Source organism: Equus quagga, chromosome 14 (assembly GCF_021613505.1).
Source record: "Equus quagga isolate Etosha38 chromosome 14, UCLA_HA_Equagga_1.0, whole genome shotgun sequence".
In the NCBI taxonomy this organism is placed as follows: domain Eukaryota; kingdom Metazoa; phylum Chordata; class Mammalia; order Perissodactyla; family Equidae; genus Equus; species Equus quagga.
This window is the reverse complement of record NC_060280.1, coordinates 51,046,527-51,067,881: the sequence shown is the minus strand read 5'-3', so window position 1 is coordinate 51,067,881 and position 21,355 is coordinate 51,046,527. Positions and strand designations below refer to the sequence as shown.

Below are 21,355 nucleotides of genomic sequence, written 5' to 3'. Positions count from 1 at the left end.
TGTATAAACATACTTTAGATTAGACTCTTGTTCTATAATGATCATCATTCTTAATCATTTAACAACTTAAAACACACAGTAAAAAATTTTCTTTCATGTTTTGACATTGTCTGCCCCACCACAAAGCATGGTGTGTATCAGCATCTTCTGAAATAGTGGTTTCCTGTTGCTGTGAAACACTCACTGTTTGTTAACCTTGTAAATTCATGGACATAAAGCATATATCATCGCCCACAACCACATCTAAAAACAAATGTCAACCCCAAAGTTATCACACCTATTAAGATGGGTACTACCAAAAAAATAGAAAATAACAGTGTTAGAGCAAATGTTAGGTAGGATGTAGAGAAATTGCAGCCCTTGTGCACTGTTGGCAGGGGTGCAAAATAGTGCAGCCTCTATAGGAAACAGGATGGTGGTTCCTCAACAAATTAAAAGATTAAAGGCAGGATTTCAAAGAGCTATTTACACACTTATATTCATAGCAGCACTATCCAAAATAGCCAGAAGGTGAAAGTAACCCAAGTAACCATCAACAGATGGAGTGATGAACAAAATGTGTTATATACGTACAATGGATTATTATTTAGCATTAAAAAGGAAAGAAATTCTGACACAGGGTACAACATGGACAAACCTTGAGGACATTACGCTAAATGAAAAAAGCCAGTCACAAAAAGGAAAATACTGTACGATTCCACTTATATGAAGTATCTACAGTAGTCAAACTCAGGGAAACAGAAAGTAGAACAATGGTTGCGTGGGGTTGGGGGGAGGGGACCAGGAGAGCTGTTTAATGTGTATAGAGGTTCAGTTTTGCAAGATGATCAAGTTCTGGAGACCGGTTACACAGCAACGTGAATATACTGACTACTAATCTGTACCCTTAAAAAATGAGTAAGATGGCAAATTATATGTTATGTGCATTTTACCAGCTAAAAAAAAAAACACTGAGCCCACCCTGATGGCCTAGTGGTTAAAGTTCCGTGCTCTCACCACTTGGGCAGCCCAGGTTCAGTTCCCAGTCGCAGAACCACATCACTCACCTATCAGTTGCCATGCTGTTGCAGCGGCTCATGTTGAGACCTAGAAGGACTTACAACTGTCAACGAAAATAATCCATAACCAATCTATAAATGAAAATTTAGGAGAGTTTATTCTGAGCTGAAATCTGAGGACCATGGCCCAGGGCCTTTCTTCCTGAAGGAAGAAAGGGCACTGAAGAAGTGGGATGCACAGAGTGGTTATATACCCCCAAATAGGATGTTTCATATAGGATTGAAATGTCCCTTTTACAATAGTCTCAAGACTGCTCTGTCTGCACAGTGATTGATGGAAACAGCAGATAGGTCTGCTGTGTGGGTGAACACAGCAGGATGGCAGGTCTGCTGTCTTGAGCTGGGTGGTCACAGGTGAGCACAGCAATCAGTTCCTAGCCTAAGGAAAGATGCTTATCCCTAAGGAAATGCCAGCGTGGGGGGAAGTTGCACCTTTATCTTAAGGCCATTTGTTCTTGCCATAGGAAATGTTTTAAAGCAGACATACAATGCGTGCTCAACGGTCACGGTCAGGCCCTTTTGGGAAAAAAAGAGTCAGGCCAAATTAGGTTTACACCAAATGGGTTCCTCATATACTCCAATATATCTTATTGCTTGCCATTTCTATTTGTCACAACTATAATATACAACTATGCGCTGGGGCTTTGGGGATGGGGGAAAAAAGAGGAGAACTGGCAACAGATATTGGCTCAGGGTGAATCCTTAAAAAAAAACCAAAAACATTAAGATATTAATATTTAACCTCACTTCTAGGTATTTTCTCGGAATCACTGACTCAAAATTCAAATTTACGATCGTCAATTATACCTCATCACTTTATTCACTCTCACTCCCAGCATAATCTCATCCAACCTCAAACGTGAATTTAAATACCATTTACGCATTAATGATTTCCAAATTTCTTTTTCCAGCCCTGACCTCTCCCCTGACTCTCACTCAACAGCTCCAGTTGACTGTGTGATACTTAACATGTCAGATATGAAATTCTTGAGAACACTCACCCCACCTGTTAGCCCCATGATCACTCCATCTCAGGATCCCATCTGGCAAGACCCTCAGATAAGTGGTTTTCAACAGGTCAACTTTGACCCTCAGGGAACAAAATATCCGAAGACATTTTTGGTTGTCATAACTCAGGGGGAAGGGGAGGGGTACATGAAGAGTATATAGACCAGGGATGTCGCTAAATAGCCTACAATGCACAGGATCGACGCCCTTGAGAAAAATTTATCTGGCCCAAAATGTCAATAGCACTAAGGTAGAGAAACCTGTGTATAAAGCATAGTTGCCCCCTCTCTCTCACAATCCATATTTATCAGTCAGCAAATTACGTTAGTATCACCTACAAAATAAGCCCAGAATCTGATCACTTTCATCACGTTCATCCTGGTGCCAATAATGGTCTCTTACCTATGAAATAACTAAGATAGCCTCCTTACTGGTACCCCCAGTTAGGAGATAAGCATCCAGCCATGTCCTCTATAGTCTAGATAACACAACGGTCAGCGTAATCCTCTAAGATTCTCAATCAGTTCAAGTCACTTCTGTCTAAAAGACCCTTCCACAGAGCAAAAGTCCAATTCCTTAGAAGGTCCTACATACTCTTCACACTCCCACTTTCTCATTTGCTCCCACACTTTAATGACATATGCCTCTTTGCTGTTCCTCACACAATCTCCAGCCTCAGGGTCTCTGCACTTGCTGTTGAGTTGAGTTATCTTAAAAGCACTTGGACCAGAGATCTGTAAGACTAACTGCTGTTCCTTTTGTCTAGTCTCTGCTTAAATGACACCTAATCACTGAGGCCTTCTGTGACTACCCTGCATTAAAACATACCTACACCCCCTCCACTACCTATCCTCCTTTATCTTCCTTTTCCAGAGCAGTGTATACATATATATATATGTATATATCTTCTTCTCCAGGAACTGGAGGAGATCAACAAATATTTGTGGAATAAATGATTGCTCTCTTTCCCAACTATTTCACTTTAGAAAACTACATAAGTTTGCTATGCATACTGGTCTACCATCTGCTTTGCTATAAAAGTACCCAAATTCTACAATGGACAGCTTCAATCTTTGAGCATACAATATAAGCCAAATCTGGCTTAACCTATCATTAATGTGTTCACTATACAAAGTCTTGTTCTCTCAGAAGAAACTGAAGAGAAACCAGATAGCTTCTGGGTATAGTTATTTTTTTAATATAAGCTCCATAAACGAGGTGGTGAATTCGGAGGCTGGTTGTTGGCAATGTCCAGCAGAGTATCAGTCACAGAAGATAATCAAAATCAAAGATATTTAAAGCACATATATCACCTATTCCACTGGTTCCCAACTTCAGTCACCCACATACCCACTTCCATGATTTTGGCCATACCCATGTCCTACATTTTTCCCTATAAATTGATCCACTTCTTTTACTAAGCTTCCGACAAAGCAATAATTTCCATTAAATCTGCAGTTGTTCTTTATTCAATATATATTAAAATAATTATGGAACTAACAAAATGTAAGATGTTTATTCATACAGCACTTAATATCTAACACATTGCTGGTGGTTTCCATTTTACACTTTGGGAAACACAAAATGCTCTTCATTTATTAAAAAAAACTCTGAAGAGCTTAGTGCTTTACTTGATGTCAACAATTAATTAGAATCAAGACTTTCCCAACTTTGCGTTCTGGTTTCATGCAGACTATGGAAAACACATTGCATGTGCATCACTTAAATAGTATTCTGTTATGTATGATGAGCATAAATTATACTGTGGGTGAAACATAAAGTCAACAGAATTAAAAGTCTCAGATCAGTGGGAATATTTTATTTTGCCATGAGAGACAAATAGAAATGCAGTAATTACTATGTAGAGCACTTTTCTGCCACCAAGGTAGTTAGATATGGTTATACAAATGAAAAGCATATCAGTTTTTCAAACAGCAGTGTTTCTGTTTTTGAAAATATCTTAAAGATCCAAAGGTTTGGCAGAAGTTTGGAAACATGGTTAAAGTAAGGTCTTCATAGGATGACCACATTTTCCAAATGAAAAAAGGAAACATAGTATCTTCAGGACCAGCCTGTGTTTTACCACTATACTAGTAAGAAGTTAATCAAATTGCTGTACACTAGATTGCTACAGTAAATTCTCCTGTCTAGTCTAGTTGGGTGGGAAGAAAAGGAATGTTGGCTAAAATCATTCTCTATTGGTCTTCTACCTAGCTCTCCTTTAATATCTTAAAATAAAGCATCATAATTTCACACATACAAATCCTACACATCTTTTGTTGAGTTATTCTTAAGTATCTTATCCTTTTGTTGCAATTTTTTGAGGTGATGTGCAGAAATAATTTATTTATATCTATCAACCTGGCTAGACTGTCATTACTTCTAATAAGGTGTCTGTAGATTATTTAGGATTTTCTATGTGAGAAAATCACAGCAAGAAATGATAGAATTGGGCCAGCACAGCGGTGTAGTGATCAAGTTTGGCACACTCTGCTCTGGCGGCCTGGGTTCGTGGGTTCAGATCTTGGGCCCGGACCTACAGCACTCAACAAGCCATGCTGTGGCGGTAACCCACATATAAAAACAGAGAAAGATTGGCATAGATGTTAGCTCAGGGCCAATCTTCCTCAAACAAAAAGGGGAAGATTGGCAATGGATGTTAGCTCAGGGCCAATCTTCCTCACCAAAAAAAAAAAAAGAAAGAAAGAAAGAAAAGAAAAAAAGGAATGAAAGAAACAAAATTAAGTCAGATCTTTTATGTCTTTGATTTTATTTTACTCCACAGACCAGGGGCCCTCCAAAACAATATGAATTTAAGCAATAATAGCTCATATTCTTGTCTGATTCCTGATTTTTAAAGTGAATGTTTCTAATGTTTGGATGAATAAATATAATGTTTTCTAATTCCTTTAAAATTTCATACAATTCACTATCATAGTATTCTTTTCAAATGACCATGTTAAGTGGAAATTTCTTAAAGCCACTACTATGCTGTAATAGACAAGAGTTGGGTGATTATCCAAATCACAATAACTTTCTTGTTTCTAAAAACAGTCCTGATAGTCAGAGAAACACATGCAACAGACTCCGTTCCCCTGGTCTTGGGTGATTGGTCAAGGGTCTTTAAATGACCTTGGCTGGGCCAATCAGAGCACTTGTTAAAGTTTTTTTTTTTTTTAGTTTACCACGGGAAATGAGACAGGCTCCCTCCAGAAACAACTTCTGTGAGGTATGGTGGGAGCATTTCTGGCCAACATGTGAAAGAAGCCAACTTAAAGAATGAAGCTGACAAGCAAAGCAAAGGCAGAGAGAAAAATCCTCTCAGAGGCCTCAGAGTTTGTGATTCTGGCTGTCCCTAAATCCCACATGCGACATGGACCTTCCCACAGATAAACGAGATGCCCCAGTGTCTTCCTAATCAATTTTCTGTTTGTCTAATGAATAACTGTTCTAGGTAACACACAAATAGCAAATTGCATGAAGTAACACAAGGCATCTTGGTAAGAACCCACTTTTGTCTTCGAGTTATGAATTCTGATTCTAGGACAAAGGGCAATTTTGTGAACACTTTGTTACTTTTGTTTAGTATTATAACAAAGTAAAATGTAATAAATTATTATACCATAATTTTACAAAAATGTTACCATTGGGAGAAATCAGGTAAAGAATACACAGATTTCTTTGTATTATTCCTTATAATTGTGTGTGAACTTATAATTATCTCAAAATAAAAAAGTTTAATTAAAAACGCTTTCTCTCTTATCTTGATGGTAATTAAATTCACAATTTCTCTTACAGTGCATGAGCATTATGACTCTATGGTTTAATCACAAACAAAGACAAAAACATTTTGCTTACTGAAAAATATATCAACTTCTTATTTCTGAATATCTGGTCGGTCCATCAGGGGCTATTTCCCAACCATTCATAGCTTTACTATTTAAAATTTCCCTTCACGATACCTTTCACCGCTGCTTTTCTAGTCTACCTTATGTCTATTTAGGTTTATTTTCTCTGCCCTTAAAAATTAAGTACCCCATCCAGGTCTCAAAAAATTGGGAGGGGGAATCAGTTACCCAATGACTTTATATAAATTTACTTTTTATAATATCAAAGTCTCTTTGTGCTTCCTATCAAAAAAAATTTTAAAACCATCAAAACATGGTTTATAAATGTACTAAAGACTAGTACGTCCCGAGTTGTACCAAAGAAAAATGATGGCTGACACTGCGGAGTAAACGTATTTTTGAAAGTGCAAAGGTAAAAACAGAAATATTTCAACATGCTATGCAATTATAAGACTCCAAGATAAAGCCTATACAATGGGGATAAATGGCGAAGTCAGAGGATAAAAGAACTGAAGATGGGATGAAAGAGTTAGGAAGCACAGCTGCTGTGTCTAAAATATTTACAGCCATAAGCAACAAAAACCTTAACACTCAAAGATTCATGCCAAGTAGCAAAACTAAGAAAAAGACATTTTCAACACAGTTTATATGCTGAGAGCAAAAAGAAGAAAAAAAAAAAGAAAATGAATGTGAAAGTTCTTTATTCAAGTATACTAGTTTAAATTGACTGCTTTTAAAATAGCACTATCTGGTGGAAAAGTTCCCTTTAAATCTTTCCATATAGTCAAGGTTAATCTTAAAAAAATAAAGGGGTCTTGGGAAACAGGAAAATATAAAGATTAGATGCTTATTGTCAAATATCCATTTACAAATCTTTAAATCTAGCAATTTGACATATACCCATGAAATATGTCAAATTGCTAGATTTATGGCATCAATCATAAGAAAAAAATTCACATCCAAATGTTAATAAAACTAATATACAAAAATACAAACATATTTTAAAATTAGTGCCACCTCAGTTCCCTCTGCTGATTTCTAGCCATGACAGCAGAACTTCTAATAGCATACTACCTTAATTTAAGGAAAGCACGAGCTTCTTTCCTTTCCAAGGGCTAGTAAAGAGCACCACAATGGACTCTGTTTTCCCTCTTACTCCCTTTCCTATACTCTAGGCTGGAAGTGTTAACGAGCAGTGAAATGCCTAAAAGGCAGTCTGCCAGGATAGGCTTCACTGTCCGACCCCTACAATCTATCTATACTTTAAGACCTTTTAGAATTTTGACAGACATTTCTAGCTGACATTAAGTGTCCTAAGTCTTTTTCAGTTATAGAATCAAAAGACATAATTCACAAATATGAACACTTTGAACTATTTTCTGAAATCCTAGCACTTACCCTATTCAAGTTCTTCACACTAAATTAATGAATTTTACTCAAAGAAAGTTTATTTCTCTATTAGACTTTACCTTAAAGAATTAAGTTAAACAGTGAGAAATGGTAAATAGGAAGCTGTGATAACTCTCAACAACCACATTTTCTATTTCTGTATGCACTGCTAAGCACTATACTAAATTTTGGACAACCAAGATTATATATAGTAGGTGTTCTGAAAACAAGGAAAGAAAGAGTACAAAGGAGATCAGGATTCTGTCCTCAGCGTGTTTAAAATTTAAATGAAAAAGAGAAGACACAGGATATAACAGAACAGTGAGCTTGAAGTCTGAAGACCTGACACTGAGTCCTTCACATTCAGCTCTATCACCTACTAGTGGTATGTGTTACCTGGAGTAACTCACTTACAGTCTGAGCTTAGTTTCGGATTGTTGTAAGAATCAAATAAAAATATATATAAAAGCACTTTGCGCACTTTAAAAAATACTAATGAATACTATTGCCAATAAAAAGTAAAATCCACTCTGGGTGCAGTCATGATGAATTGTGTGTGATCCGCCACCTCTCAATCCTACCTTCATATTTCACCAGATAACTGGAAATCATGGGAGGCCTCTATAATACAATAAACACCATCATCAGAACTTTGTACGTGGACAACATTGAGATGTTTTATTTTCCTAAAATTTCAGATGAAATCACTATATAAAAATCTTGGTACGTAGGCCAGCATACCTAGAGTTTGTTTCTAAGTTAACCTAAGACATACCAGAAATATGATCCATACTCATGTATGTGGAATGTTGGCATATCTGAGACAATAAGAGAAACTAGATGACTTCACAGATAATTGGTCTTAAGCCTATAACAGCATCACTGCCAGAAACTCAGAGATTAATCAATATCACCTACTGATGGCCAATGCAAAAGTTTATGGCAAAAGATTAAAGCAAAATCTTTCATCAACAGAATAAGGACAACAACATTTAAGAAATTCTCCAACTTTGTGAATCCTTGGTTCAGAGGGGCAAAAAAAAAAAGACTTAAATAGGTTTATTGAACATTTTTGGCTCTTACAGGCCAAAATTTGATACAGGAACTGTCAATGGATTGATGGAATAAGTTTCTGCTGAAATATATGCCTGTTTAAACATGATGAAGAATTTGAATATTAATCTAATCTCAAAATGTATAATGCCCGTGTTCTTCGAGTTTTTGTAAGATACTGAAATACACCTAAAGTGCTTAATCAGCATCTCATATACTATATTAAAAATACATGTTTGCTATTGTTATTATGCAGTTTTTAATTAAAACAGGGTCTTAGTTTGTAACATTATGGATTATGTGAAGGCTCTGGAGTCCAACAAGCTGGGCTTAAATCCTCACAGTACCACTGATTAGCTTTGTGCCTTTGAGTTTTTCTCTTCTTTAAAATGGGTGTATTAATAGCATAGACCTCAGAGGGTTGCTGTGCAGATTAAATTAGTTAAAAATATGAAGCAACTGTAGCAGTGACTGGTACCTTGAAACTGCTCAGAGTCAGCTGTTACCATCTAAAGCAGTGATTCCCAGGAGAAACATAATCCAAACCACATAGTAACCGACACATTTCAGGTGCTCAATAGCCACATATGACTAGTATCTAAGGTACTGGGCACCACAGATATATTTCTTAAATCTCTTAAGACTCATAAGACTCAAAATCTTATGTCAATAACCAAATAACTTATGTTTCTCATATATTTTTCTTTCTTTCTTTTTTTGCCAGGGAAGATCAGCTGTAAGCTAACATCTGTGCCAATCTTCCTCCACTTTTTTTTATATGATGGTCACCACCACAGCATGGCTGACCAGTAGTGTAGGTCCATGCCTGGGATCTGAACCTGTGAACCTGGGCCACTGAAGCAGAGTGTGCTGAATTTAACTACTACACCATGAAGCTGGACCTCATTTTTCCTTTTTTAAATAAAGATCTAAAACTACTTTGATTTTGCCCCCTATTAACCCTTATGTAGGACTGCTTATGTTTTAAAAAGTGTAAGAAAGGAAAATAGAGCTTTTAATACTTTATAAAGGAAGTGAACATTAAGATTATAAATTTCCCTACCAGTCTCTCACGATGTTTTTATTCCAAAGTTATACCCAGACACCTAGCCCATTTCAGGAAAGTGCTTTCATTACCCAAAATAATGAAAAAGACTAATAAAAGATAAAAGATATAAATATGAATTTTATATAAATATAAATAATAAAGATAAAAAAGACTAATCTGGGCACTGAATACAAAGAATATAAATCCCAAAAAACTAAAGAAAAATTTGTAACTTAGGTCAAATGTGAATGTTAAATGTTGTGGGTGATAATGGTAAAAAAAAAAAAGTTCTTATATTAATCAAAATGAAAACTATAAGAAATAAGTCCATCTGTATAAATTGTTCAAGATAAGCATTATCTAAAATATTCTGAAGTTGAGTCTTCCTCAATTGGCGACAAAGATATAGCTAAGAAGAAAAATCTCCATTCACACCCACACCCACACATTTGTCAAGGTCAGGGACACAGTACCCAGAAAGTGAGGGGCCCAGGGGCAGGGGTAGAGGAGCAGCACAAGGTAGATCAGGTAATTTGGACCCTCTATCCTGAAGCACACTGCAGCCACTGGGTCTACATCCTATTAGCTTCTATCTATTATTGTCTTCTCTCTCTACTACGGTCAAGCGAAGAAATGGGACTTTGAGCAACCCGTCCCAACAGCTTTCTGCTGCTTCTCCCACTGATCTAAATCTCCTCTGTTGATTCTACCTCACCTGACCAAACTCAGGACACCCTGCACCTCAGGGCTCAATCCTCCCACCTTTTCTCTTCTATCTGCACACTCACAGACTGGGTGATCTCACACATTCCCATAGCTTTAAATGCCCTCTACATGTTGACAACTTCTAAATTTATATCTCTAGTCCCATCTGCTCCCCTGAACTCCAGACTCATATATCCAGCTGCTGCCTAGACAAGGCTACTTACATATCCAGTAGGCACCTAAATAGATTCAAAATTTAACTATTTCTTCCCATCTCCTCCTTCATCTCAATAAATGGCAATATCTTCTACCAGCTGCATTATTTTTCTTTTTAGCACTTACCACCAAACATAATTTGTTTAATGTCTGTTTCTTCCCAGGAGAATGCAAGTTGCACGAGAGCAACTATTTCTGTCCCAATATATAAGGACTAAAGGGGACTAATTTAGGCTGCGTGGAAAATGCAGGCCCCCAGAGGAGACAGACAGGGTGAAGTATGGATGACAAGATGGAGCCAATCACGAGAGGACAGGGATGAGGATGTTCGAGACAGAGGAAGTGACAAACACAAGCAAAGGTCCCAGTGCAAAAGAACTTGTAGTGACACACAAGGAAGAGCAGAAAGCAAGCCAGTGGGGATAGGGAAAAAGGAACAGGAGGGAGAGTACTGAGAAGGGAGGAACTGGGGCTGGAGTACGGTTCCAGGGATTCAGGGAGAGGGAATGTCAAGACCAAAGGCCTGGAAGCAAGAGTCAAATTCAGTATTTCAATACAAACAACAAAGAAGAGGTTACCAAGATCTCTTTCAGAAGGCCTCCCTGAGCATCTCATGCTTCCCTAGGGGGTTCTCTTGGTATGTCAGTATTCGTTCAAATTAATTTCGAACAATCTGGGCTAAAATGGTAGCATTTGCTCCACTGAGTCAGCTATGATCTGAAACAAAATAGAGCAGTCTCTGGTGATACAGAGACCGAAGCAAGCTTACTATGATGTTTACATGGCTTAGAAGCCTCTCTTTGCCTTGGGACCAGTCTCCGAGTCTTGCCACCAGCACATCTGATCTAGGACATCTCTAAACAAAATAATTTAAGAGCTGCATCCTATGGGAAAAAACGCTAACATTTCCAATAAAGACATATTTGAAAAAAAAAAAAAAAGAAAAGCTTATGTCACTTATCAATACCATATTCTAACTGTAAGTAATAAGCATTTTACTAAGGCCATTACAAAGTGTTACTATTTCTTATATTTATGTCGTTAAAAGGCTGTTCTTGTGTAGCCACGTGATGGCAGGTGTCAATCAACTTCTTAGAAAATGCTGCATCACGGAAGATGGTTTTTCGAGTAAGAAGTATGAGACAGGACAATCTATACCCTCGAAAGTTTCTAAAATGGGTATTTCCTATTACTTTCACTTTGAGTCACTTTTTGTTTCATTTTTACTATGCATTTTTGGTTGGCTTTAGCAGAATATGCTTTAAAAACTCAATACTTAAAGTTTGTAAGGAGCTAAGAGGAGGTTCCATTTCTAAAAATCAATGTTTCTTTGGGATCTTTTTCTGCAAATAGTCTTTACGTTACCCAGAGGATGTATTCATCTTACAAAGTATGGCAAATCATTGGAAACAAGAGAATATGTTTAAATTATTGTGTCCTTTTTCATCTTGTTGAGATTTTATTTTTGCTTAGTCACTTAGGTTTCGCTCAAATTTAATTAATACATAATAAGTCATGATTTATTACTGAAATAACAGAATGATTAAGTGGCTTTATAATCAATTATAGAACTCCTTTACACTTTCCTAGAACACTTAAAATATTCCACTTTCTAAATGAGCACTAATTTTTAAAACACAAATTCCTCAGCACATTTTGCCCAAAATCTGCTAGCAGTTATGCCTTCAGTTGTAGTAACATCATATGACTGATTAATCACTCCAATATTTAGATTTATATGTTTGACTCCTCTTATATAATCTTTGCGGAAGTGCAATCCATTAAGCTTTATCTATAGAGATTTTTCTTCACTGTTTTACATTCTTTATTTCAGACCTTCTCTGAAACAGGTAAAGCAAGCAAAACCCACAATATGACTTCACTCACGAATGCAGAATTTCCTCCTTGCCCTAACATGAGAAACACGGCTGACGGCAGAAGTGAAGACCTTTTAAACACTAAAAGCTGGTGGTCCAGGCTCCATCTCCATTGCTTATAAGACACTCTACCACGTTCCTCAGTCATTTCTTCTCCTTGAACTTTATACTTAATCCTGTCATCATATTGGATGATCTCAAGATCCTGCTCATAAAGTATCCAAACCTCTGAGCCCAGCTTTCTCAATTTTTAAGGTCTATCTCCCTGCACAGCCACATCCTAACTTCAGCATTATCTGTTCCAGCTCCACCGCCAAGTTCAGCGTATGTTTCAACTCTCACTCCTGATCACAACTTCCTTGTCCTCTCTTAGAATCTCCATTGTTCTAGTGAACCTTCAGCACAACTAAGTAGTCATGCGTGCCCTCTCTGCTTTCTAATCGAACGCTATCAATAGCCTCCTGCCTCATTTATCACTATACTCATTCAGGACCCATTTTCACATTATCATGTCCCTATAATTTAGCACCATGTCTTCCGTGCCAGCCACCAACTTGAATCTGGCCTTCATACTGTTCTTGCTGCTCACATTGCAGGGTTCTGGGTTTTGCTAGAAAAACTATGAGAGCATGGTAATTAGTCTTTCCTTGACATATTTATGATGTCTAACTTCAACAGCCTTTATTGTTGACCAGTAGTCCTTTTTCTCTTGTATAACCTGCTCGTGGCTGTTTTAAACTATTTCTACAAACTCCTCTCACAGCAGATGTCCATTCTTTCCTAACACTATTATCCACCTGTTCAACCAATTGACTTACTGTGCAAAGTCCTATGTTTTAACCAATCCTCTCTTCCTTTTCTCCCAGCGCGAGGAAGAGCTTTTCCCCTGGTGCCTGCAGGCCTCCTCAGTGCTTTAAGAACATTCCCTTGGCTCTTTTTTCTCCTGTAACCTACAATTCACTTTCTCATATTACTTAAACTAATAAATTTTCTAAAAATATAGCCCATGCTAGTTTGGTTTATCACTCTCTTGAACTATCTGCACAGGATTTGAATCACAACCTCACTCAACCAGGAATCGTTTATTCCCCTGGCTTCCATGCCATCTCCAACTCCATTTGCACATCTATATCACCAGTCTTTCCCATTTCTGTCATCAGCTCCACTTCTGGGCCAAAAGCACAGATACTGCCCATATCTCCCCATGGAACTTGGACTTCTTTTGTGTATCTCATAGAGCTAGAGTGAGGATTATATATAAAGCACTTAAAACAGTGTCCTATGAGCCTAAAGACTCCAATAAAAGTCCACCTCCAATTAAAGTTACCTCTCTCTGACCTCCCCAGAAAGGGTCAGTCTCCCATAGTGGCTTATATGTATCTAGTACAGATCACATTGTATGGCTGTCTCTCTGATACTGGGACCAGACCCATGGTAGGCTGACGTTTCGTAATGATGGTCACTCATCTCCCCGACATTTCTTCCCCATCTTATCTCTCTCTCACATGGCCGCCAAATTAATCTCTCCTGAATCCCATCTTGAGCCTCTCAATCTTCTATTCCAAAACTTCTAGCAATTTTCCCACTGCCTATAACAAACATCAAAACTTTCTTAGCCCAGCTCTTAAACCCCGCATATCGCCAAAACTCCCAATCAATCTTCCAATACCTTCTAAGAACCACCTGCCTTATTCTACAAATATACACAGTACTTCCTTCCACCTTGTGGCCTCTGCTCAAGTTCATTTATATGACTCCCACGTCCTACTTGTGTGATTCTTCCTTACCTCATCCAATGCTCCCTATCACTAAGGCCACCTTAAAGACGCCCTCCTCAAATTGCTCTTCCTTATCCATCTAGCAAATGATACCAAACCATGCTGCATTTCTAGCACATTTAGTCCGCACTTAAGTATTTTATTTATCTGCATATATAATTCCCAAACAGGATGGTGAAGTCAGTGATATCAAAGATGATGTTTTAAACAAGTCTGTAACCTTCACTGTAACTGACAATCAACATCTCTATCACCATCAACATTGATTCATTATGCGTCAGGTGCTGCTACAAATGTTTTACAACAATCCTTTGGGATATATATTGTTTTTCTCAACAAATAGGAAACCTGGGGCACAGAGAAGGGCCTTCACAGAAATTTGAACACAATGGCTACAAAATCATATTTGTGAATGAATAAATATATTACTAATAATTACGCTCTGATACTGTCATAGAAATTAATCCATCAAGCTAGAAGGTTTCCTCACTCTTCCCAGCCCAGCAAAATCCTTTCAGCCTTCAAGACCCAATTCAAATGTCTTTCCAAGAAAGAAAGTCTCCTGCTTTTCAAGAAAGTCTCCTGCTAACACCCTAGCCAAGTTAGTTGCTCCTTCTGTGAAGTGTCCTTAATACTTGTGTCTTTATTATAACACTAAGGTTATTAGAAGCTTGCTCAATTAGAGTGGGTTTCTGAATGGCAGTTTGTTCAATATTTTTAATTCTCAGAACAATTAACTGGAAAGCAAAATGAACGCAATTTACATCTGCTGAACAAACGAAATAAATAGAAATGGTACATCTTACAAGCAATATTTGATCATCATACTCACAATAGTACATACTCGTAACAGTGACATCATACTCACAATAGTACACCAAATTATAAGGTCTGGTATGGCTAAGTCTAATTCAGAAGGTCTAGTCTTCCTTTTAATACGTCCAAACAAAGCAGCATTCCTAAGAAACGGGGAATACACTTACCAGTCTTCTCCTTTCTTCTTCGACTGCAATGAGTAGTCTCGCAAATTCCTTAAGTGACTGAGCTATTTAGAAAATAAATTTAAAAAAAAAAGAATTAACCTTTTTTTATTGCTAATATCTAATTGCACAGGAATAAACATTACAATGAAGCTAGTTATAAACTTGTACATATTCTGAAGTTTTATGTGTTTATAAGCATAAAACAGTATATACCACAGGAGCTCAATGACTAACAGCTATATGTCAGTGTGCTGCAAATTGAAGTTTAGCACGTATCAAGTATAATGCTTTTCCTTCAAAGACACTACAGGAATAGTGTTTATATATAGTTTATACACTTAATATATATAAAACTAACACATCAATAAATAAAAGTACAGTATTGGAATCACTTCTAAACAGAATCCTACAAATAATGAAAAATGTATTAGATCAATAAGAAGCAATAAATCCAATACTATTTAGATGTACTTAGGAGCAGTCAGTAATGCAAGGTCTCCCACTAACTTCTTCCTAGAAGTTCAACAGTTATAGATACTTAAAAACAGATTCTGTATTCTGTATTACTCCCATACTCAAAGTATTTTAGACTTTTGCTAGTCAGCGTGGTCAGAAGGACCACCAGCCTCAGCATTTTGGAAGTTTGTTAGAAATATACACTCTCAGTCCCCACCCCAAAATCTGCACTTTAACAAGCTCCTCAGGCAATCCGTTTGCATATTAAAGTTGAAAGCACTGCTCTAGAAAACTATCTGAAGCTATATTGCTGTGGCCTGGGAAGAGGATCAAGTATTCAGAAACACTGGGAGAACAAACCCCCCAAAAAATAAACAGGGAGCTACAGTATCATATTCTTAAAAATGCATAGTCCCATGGAGGCTGGCCCCATGGCTGAGTGGTTAAGTTCGTGCGCTCTGCTTCGGTGACCCAGGGTTGTGCCAGTTCGAATCCTGGGCGCGGACATGGCACCGCTCATCACGCCACGCTGAGGCGGCATCCCATATACCACAACTGGAAGGACCCACAACTATGTACTGGGGGGCTTTGGGAGAAAAAGGAAAAATAAAATCTTTGGGAAAAAAAACTGCATAGTCCCAAGTGGCAACTGTGAAAGAGTAATTCGTCCACATCAATTCCTGTACCTTATGCTTAATATGGATTATTAACCAAAGTCAGAATGTTTGGATCACAAAACTAACAAAACAAATAAGGTGAATGCAAGATTTATTTTTATTTAAGCTTTGAACTCTCCCTCCCCATCCTTAATTCTTTAGGCTCCCCACCTCTTCCTTCACCCACACTAATACTGCAAACATTCTGTGAGACCGGGAGTGTAGCAAGTCTAGCATAAAGCCTACCATAAAGGCAGGGAAGAGAGGAAAACAAATCAAGTCTCATCAACAGAACTCTAAAGAGAAAGAATGTTTTCAATTCAAGAATTCAAAATTCCAATCTAGGATTTCTTTTCTCTTTTCAGAACTACTAGGTTTGTATTAACTAAGCTGGTTTGAAACGCTATCCCTGTGATTACTTCACACTGGGTTTTATTCAGTTACCAAAACAGAAATCACAGGATTACCTGGGAGACTCAGATTAATCTGATAAACACATTAATGGCATTAGAGTAAGTATAACTTTTTTTTAAACGTTTAGAAAAATGAGACTTTAATTTCTGCAAAAATAACTATCACTGCAATAATACTGCCCAGTTTTGACAAAAGAAAGTTGAACAGAAAAACATTTTACAAATATATCAAAAATCTTAACTGGAGTATGTGATAGCATACTATATTTTTGTACTTTTGCTAAAAAAAAGTATTCTATGATCATTCTGGCAGCTATCTACTGCCACAGAAGATCTCTATTGGCGAGCCTGAAAAAAATGGCAATAAAACTTCAGATGATGGAAGACAATGTTAACATGTCTACAGAGAAAGAAGCCAAGAGGTGGGTCAGTTTGGGCTACAGGAATTGGAGGTAGCACGTCCTATGAAAATGAGAAATTAGAGGAGATCTAAATAGAAAGAGTACTTGAAAGTCTGTATAAGAAACACTTTAACTCCAGATTTCTATTCAATGCCTCTCAACATTTTTATAAATATCAAAAAAACCCACAACAAACAACAACAGAAAACTTACCCCTACATGCTTCCTTTTACTGGAAGCTATTGGATAATGCACTCTAACAAAACATGGGAATAAATCCAGAGAAGAGGATATGGAATCTAGAAATAAAACATCCAATATAGCAGAGCAGTAAATGGAACTCTCAGGACAGCACAGAGATATTCCAGGACAACAGTCGTGCAAAAGGTCCAGACAGGATCTTGTTTAGATTGGAGGAACAGGTTAGGGGCTCCAGGAAATGTCTCCAGAGAAAGGTAAATAGAACAGATCAATATCCTGACATATCTGAATGTAATGAGAGGAAATTCATATTTTTTTTTTTAAAGAAAATTCAAAGGCAATTATTATCTCCTGGGTAAACAAAGCTATACAAGCAACACAATCAAAATAAATGAAATGGCTGAGGGCCGGCCCCATGGCACAGCGGTTAAGTTCACATATTACGCCTTGGCAACCTGGGGTTTGCCGGGTTGGATCCTGGGTGCAGACCTACACACTGCTTGGCAAGCCATGCTTAGCAGGCATCCCACATACAAAACAGAGGAAGATGAGCACAGATATTAGCTCAGGGCCAGTCTTCCTCAGCAAAAAGAGGAGGATTGGCAGCTGCTGTTAGCTCAGGGCTAATGTTGCTCCAAAAAAAAAAAAAAGAAAAGAAAGAAATAGCTGAGTTGTAACATGTACAAAGTCACTGTACTACAAACATTAAAAATGGATTTTGCCAAAATTAAGTTTTAACTCTATTGAGAGAATAGGGGAAAAGAGCACGTAAGACAGTTGAACTCAAGACATAGTGTGACAGCAGTAGAAAGTGAAAAGATGGTATCTAAAAGCTGGAAAAAAAAATCAAGTAGCAGTAAGATAATAATGGTCTCAAAAGAAATAGCAGAAATGGCTAAAAGTTCAAAGTGGTCTTTCTGGGGAATTAAGAATTAAGTGGTGGGAACTGGTAGACAGGAGACTGCTAGTTTTTGTTAAGCCTAATAAATCTGTAACTTTTAAAACAAATAATGAAAAATAAAAGATGCTACAAATACTTTATTTTCCTACTAGCCTAAATTGTAGGGAGGGCATAGATCATATATTATTAATTTTCCCAAAGGGTTAAGTAATACTTAGCCCATAGATTCCTGTTGACAGCTATTTCTGGAATAAAAATACAGCTTGATTTTAGACTGGCAGGGCTACACTACAACCTCCCACTTGGTCAACCCAGAAAATGATCACCGGCCCATGTAATAGTGCCTAGTAGTCCCAGGCAGTATTTTACTACGATGACTGCAGAAGTCCACAGGCTTCCCCAAGGTAACTACTACTCCAAGAGTAAATTGTGGAGAAGCCTTAAATCAGATTTTGGTTACAAGTAAGGAAACTCAGGTTCTCATTTTGCTGTTGTATCTCTTTGTCCACAAATGAATGATGCTGTTTTCTGCTTTACTTGAATGGTTTTCCGGTCTGTTTCCCATATAAATACTATTTATAGACTCAGCATAATAATAGCTGATTATAATGAGAACGTCTGAGAAGAAAAATTTTAACATGCAAAAGCAATTGCATGTCTGGTTTCTTGCAACAAAAACGACTTTCCCTCCAGCAGTTTTCTGGGTCTGCCCCAATTTGACAGTAAGTTTTATTCCCTCTTTGTCTTTTGTTGATTTTTCAGGTAAATGACTTCAAAAAACTAAGATTGTTGTCTTTATATATTATAGTCTCGGTTCCACAGAAGTGTATGTTTCTTGGTCCAAAAGAAGATATTCAAGGTCATCATTTGTTCTATAAGAAAATGAAAAGCCAGGAACACTAAATATTTATTTCATGAATTAGTGACAGCAATCTACTAACTTTTCAAACCCATATCTAATATTTTCCCCTAAATTTTATTTATAATGATGTCAAAGTATTGCATTAATAGTTTATTCAGCACAACAAAACATAACACAGAAGGAAAATGGGATAGCCAGTCACTTCCCCGCTTGCCCCACCCTCAAAGTCTAACAGGAACCTCTGTCATAAGTCAGTCAGATCTAAGCTACCTAGCGTACCTCAGCAGCTCGCTAAGGATGAGAGGCCGGTGTTAGAATTTCTGGTGCATGGGACCCACAAATGCCTTAAGAGACCACAAAAACTGGAAGGAGTCCATTCTCCACCAGACCTTGGGCGCAAAACATACACAAAATGACCCCCCAGCACCCATCCCAGTGCCTTACATAAAAAGTTATTGATCTTGTGACTGCTCGAACCATTTCTTCTAAAACTTTACTTAAGCAAATCTGAAAATTTTTTTATTACATGCAAATTTCTAATACCCAAATACTTTCTTTTATAAAAACAATTATTTGTGATGCTCCATACTTTATTTATCAATATTAATATTTACATAAATAGTAACCATTTCATTATCTGCTTTGAGAGTCCAAACTATTGTCAAATATAACAGCTGGTCCTGCAATTACAGATTTCGACCGTACCTAGACAATATGACAGGAGCTTGATTTAGTGAGAGCAGCATTCCAAAAACAATACTTAATACACAATGGGCTTTCAATAGATGATCGTTAAAAATGAATTAATGAGTTTAACAATACATTCCCACAGTCTATTTGCTCTATAAGGAGAAACATACCAATTCTTATTCTAGGCGTCATAAAATATTATGAAAAGGACAGGCCAGATACTTTGGAAAATTATGTTGGCTATCCACATTCTTGCCACCTGCATGAAACTTTCCTGGCTGTATTCACCAGTAATAATCTTTCCCCTTCCTGACCATCTGGACTATGAGATTACTGGAGAGAAATCAAAATACAGTTTTCTGGATAAATTTTAACTTTCCAACAAATTATTGAGGTCCAGAATTTTGCTATAGGTTTCCTTTTTATCTCCACAGTGTGATATTGGAAAAACACTTTTGGAACAAAAGAAATATATTTTTCAGGTGTATTTATGACAGGTCGTAGAGTATAAACATGCACAAAGACAGCAGTTGAATTATACCTAGACAGTGAGGAAGCACAATCGCTTCTATATTTACTAATATCATAAATTCTGAAACATTCCTGAACTGGGTAAAATATCTATTTCCTAGCTTAATCTTTTCAGCAGGCTTAAATTCACCCTATTTTTGACTGTGGAAAACCTGTTTAGTGTCTGGAAATACCAATGAGAGAGAATAAAAAGAATTACTCCCTGGTCGTTGTTGCCATAACTTTTAACTACCTTAAATACTAAGCATCAAACTATTCAGTGTTTCAACAATATCTCAGCATGGGCTTTACAGATTTTACAACTAGGAGGAGAACTGAGAAAGCATGTCACTCTTGCATCCAACCAACATTTATATCATAATCAGACAATTACGTGTTAAATATTTCTTCCAGGAGTCTTTCCTCAAACCTAAATACATACTCAAAAGTACAGATCACAAATTCAGTGACAATTATGTCAACAACACATTTTTTCACTTTATTAGAGACAGCAAATCACTTATGACATTCAGATATGCTGATGAATACGAGAGAACTGAGTTAGCAGTAGGATTATAGACTTGGTTAAATCTCAAGGAAAACACGAAAACCTGTAAAAGTCTATAAAAACCGGATTGAACTAATGCAGTCATATTTTATAAGTCCAGATTATGCCCCAGCAGTCTTCATTTTTCTATTTGGGTGTGAGATGTAGGCTCTGTCAAGTTCTTTCTTAGTATCCTTCTGGCACTGACTTTTCAGGAAGAGTAGGAGAAAGGCAGTAAAACGTCAACACTTAACTGAGGATATGAGCCAGAGCAGGTGAATTTGTCTTATCCTCTAGATCTGACCACACTGAGAAAAACAGGAGTCGAATCAACATACACAGGCAAGTGACACCCAACATTACACTACATGGCATGCTATGATCTAACAGGGAATCACATGAGCAGTTCATGCCTGCAACTCCCACTGAGGGTGTTTGAATTCTTTGAACATTTAAAAGATCAAAGGTAGCATACTGATTGAAGTATTCAATGGAAACTTTTGGCTCAGAAACAATTTAACCCAAAAACAAAGCAAGCAGCACAATCAGCTTGTGGTATTCCTGAATACTAAAACACTAAATAACAAATACGGCAAACAGATGGACTGATATAAAAAGTGACACCAACTCTCCCACCAGATACTGTGTGTCTCTGGTAACAACACCCTCACTGATGGGCTGTCCACTTTGTCTGCAATACTGGCATTATCTGAAACCACAAAGTCTAGTTCTTTTCTGGAAGCCACAACACTAAA

At 37.2% G+C, this 21,355-nt stretch overlaps 1 protein-coding gene across 2 annotated transcripts in view; it reads right to left on the bottom strand.

Moving 5' to 3' along the window:
- Window positions 1–21,355, bottom strand: part of ARHGAP42 (Rho GTPase activating protein 42) — a 262,092-nt gene that overhangs the window by 157,921 nt on the left and 82,816 nt on the right. For both annotated transcript variants that reach the window (XM_046637528.1, XM_046637529.1), the window contains exon 3: window positions 14,964–15,025. In XM_046637528.1, the coding sequence (XP_046493484.1) occupies window positions 14,964–15,025 (62 nt within the window). The remainder of the gene's footprint in view (window positions 1–14,963; window positions 15,026–21,355) is intronic.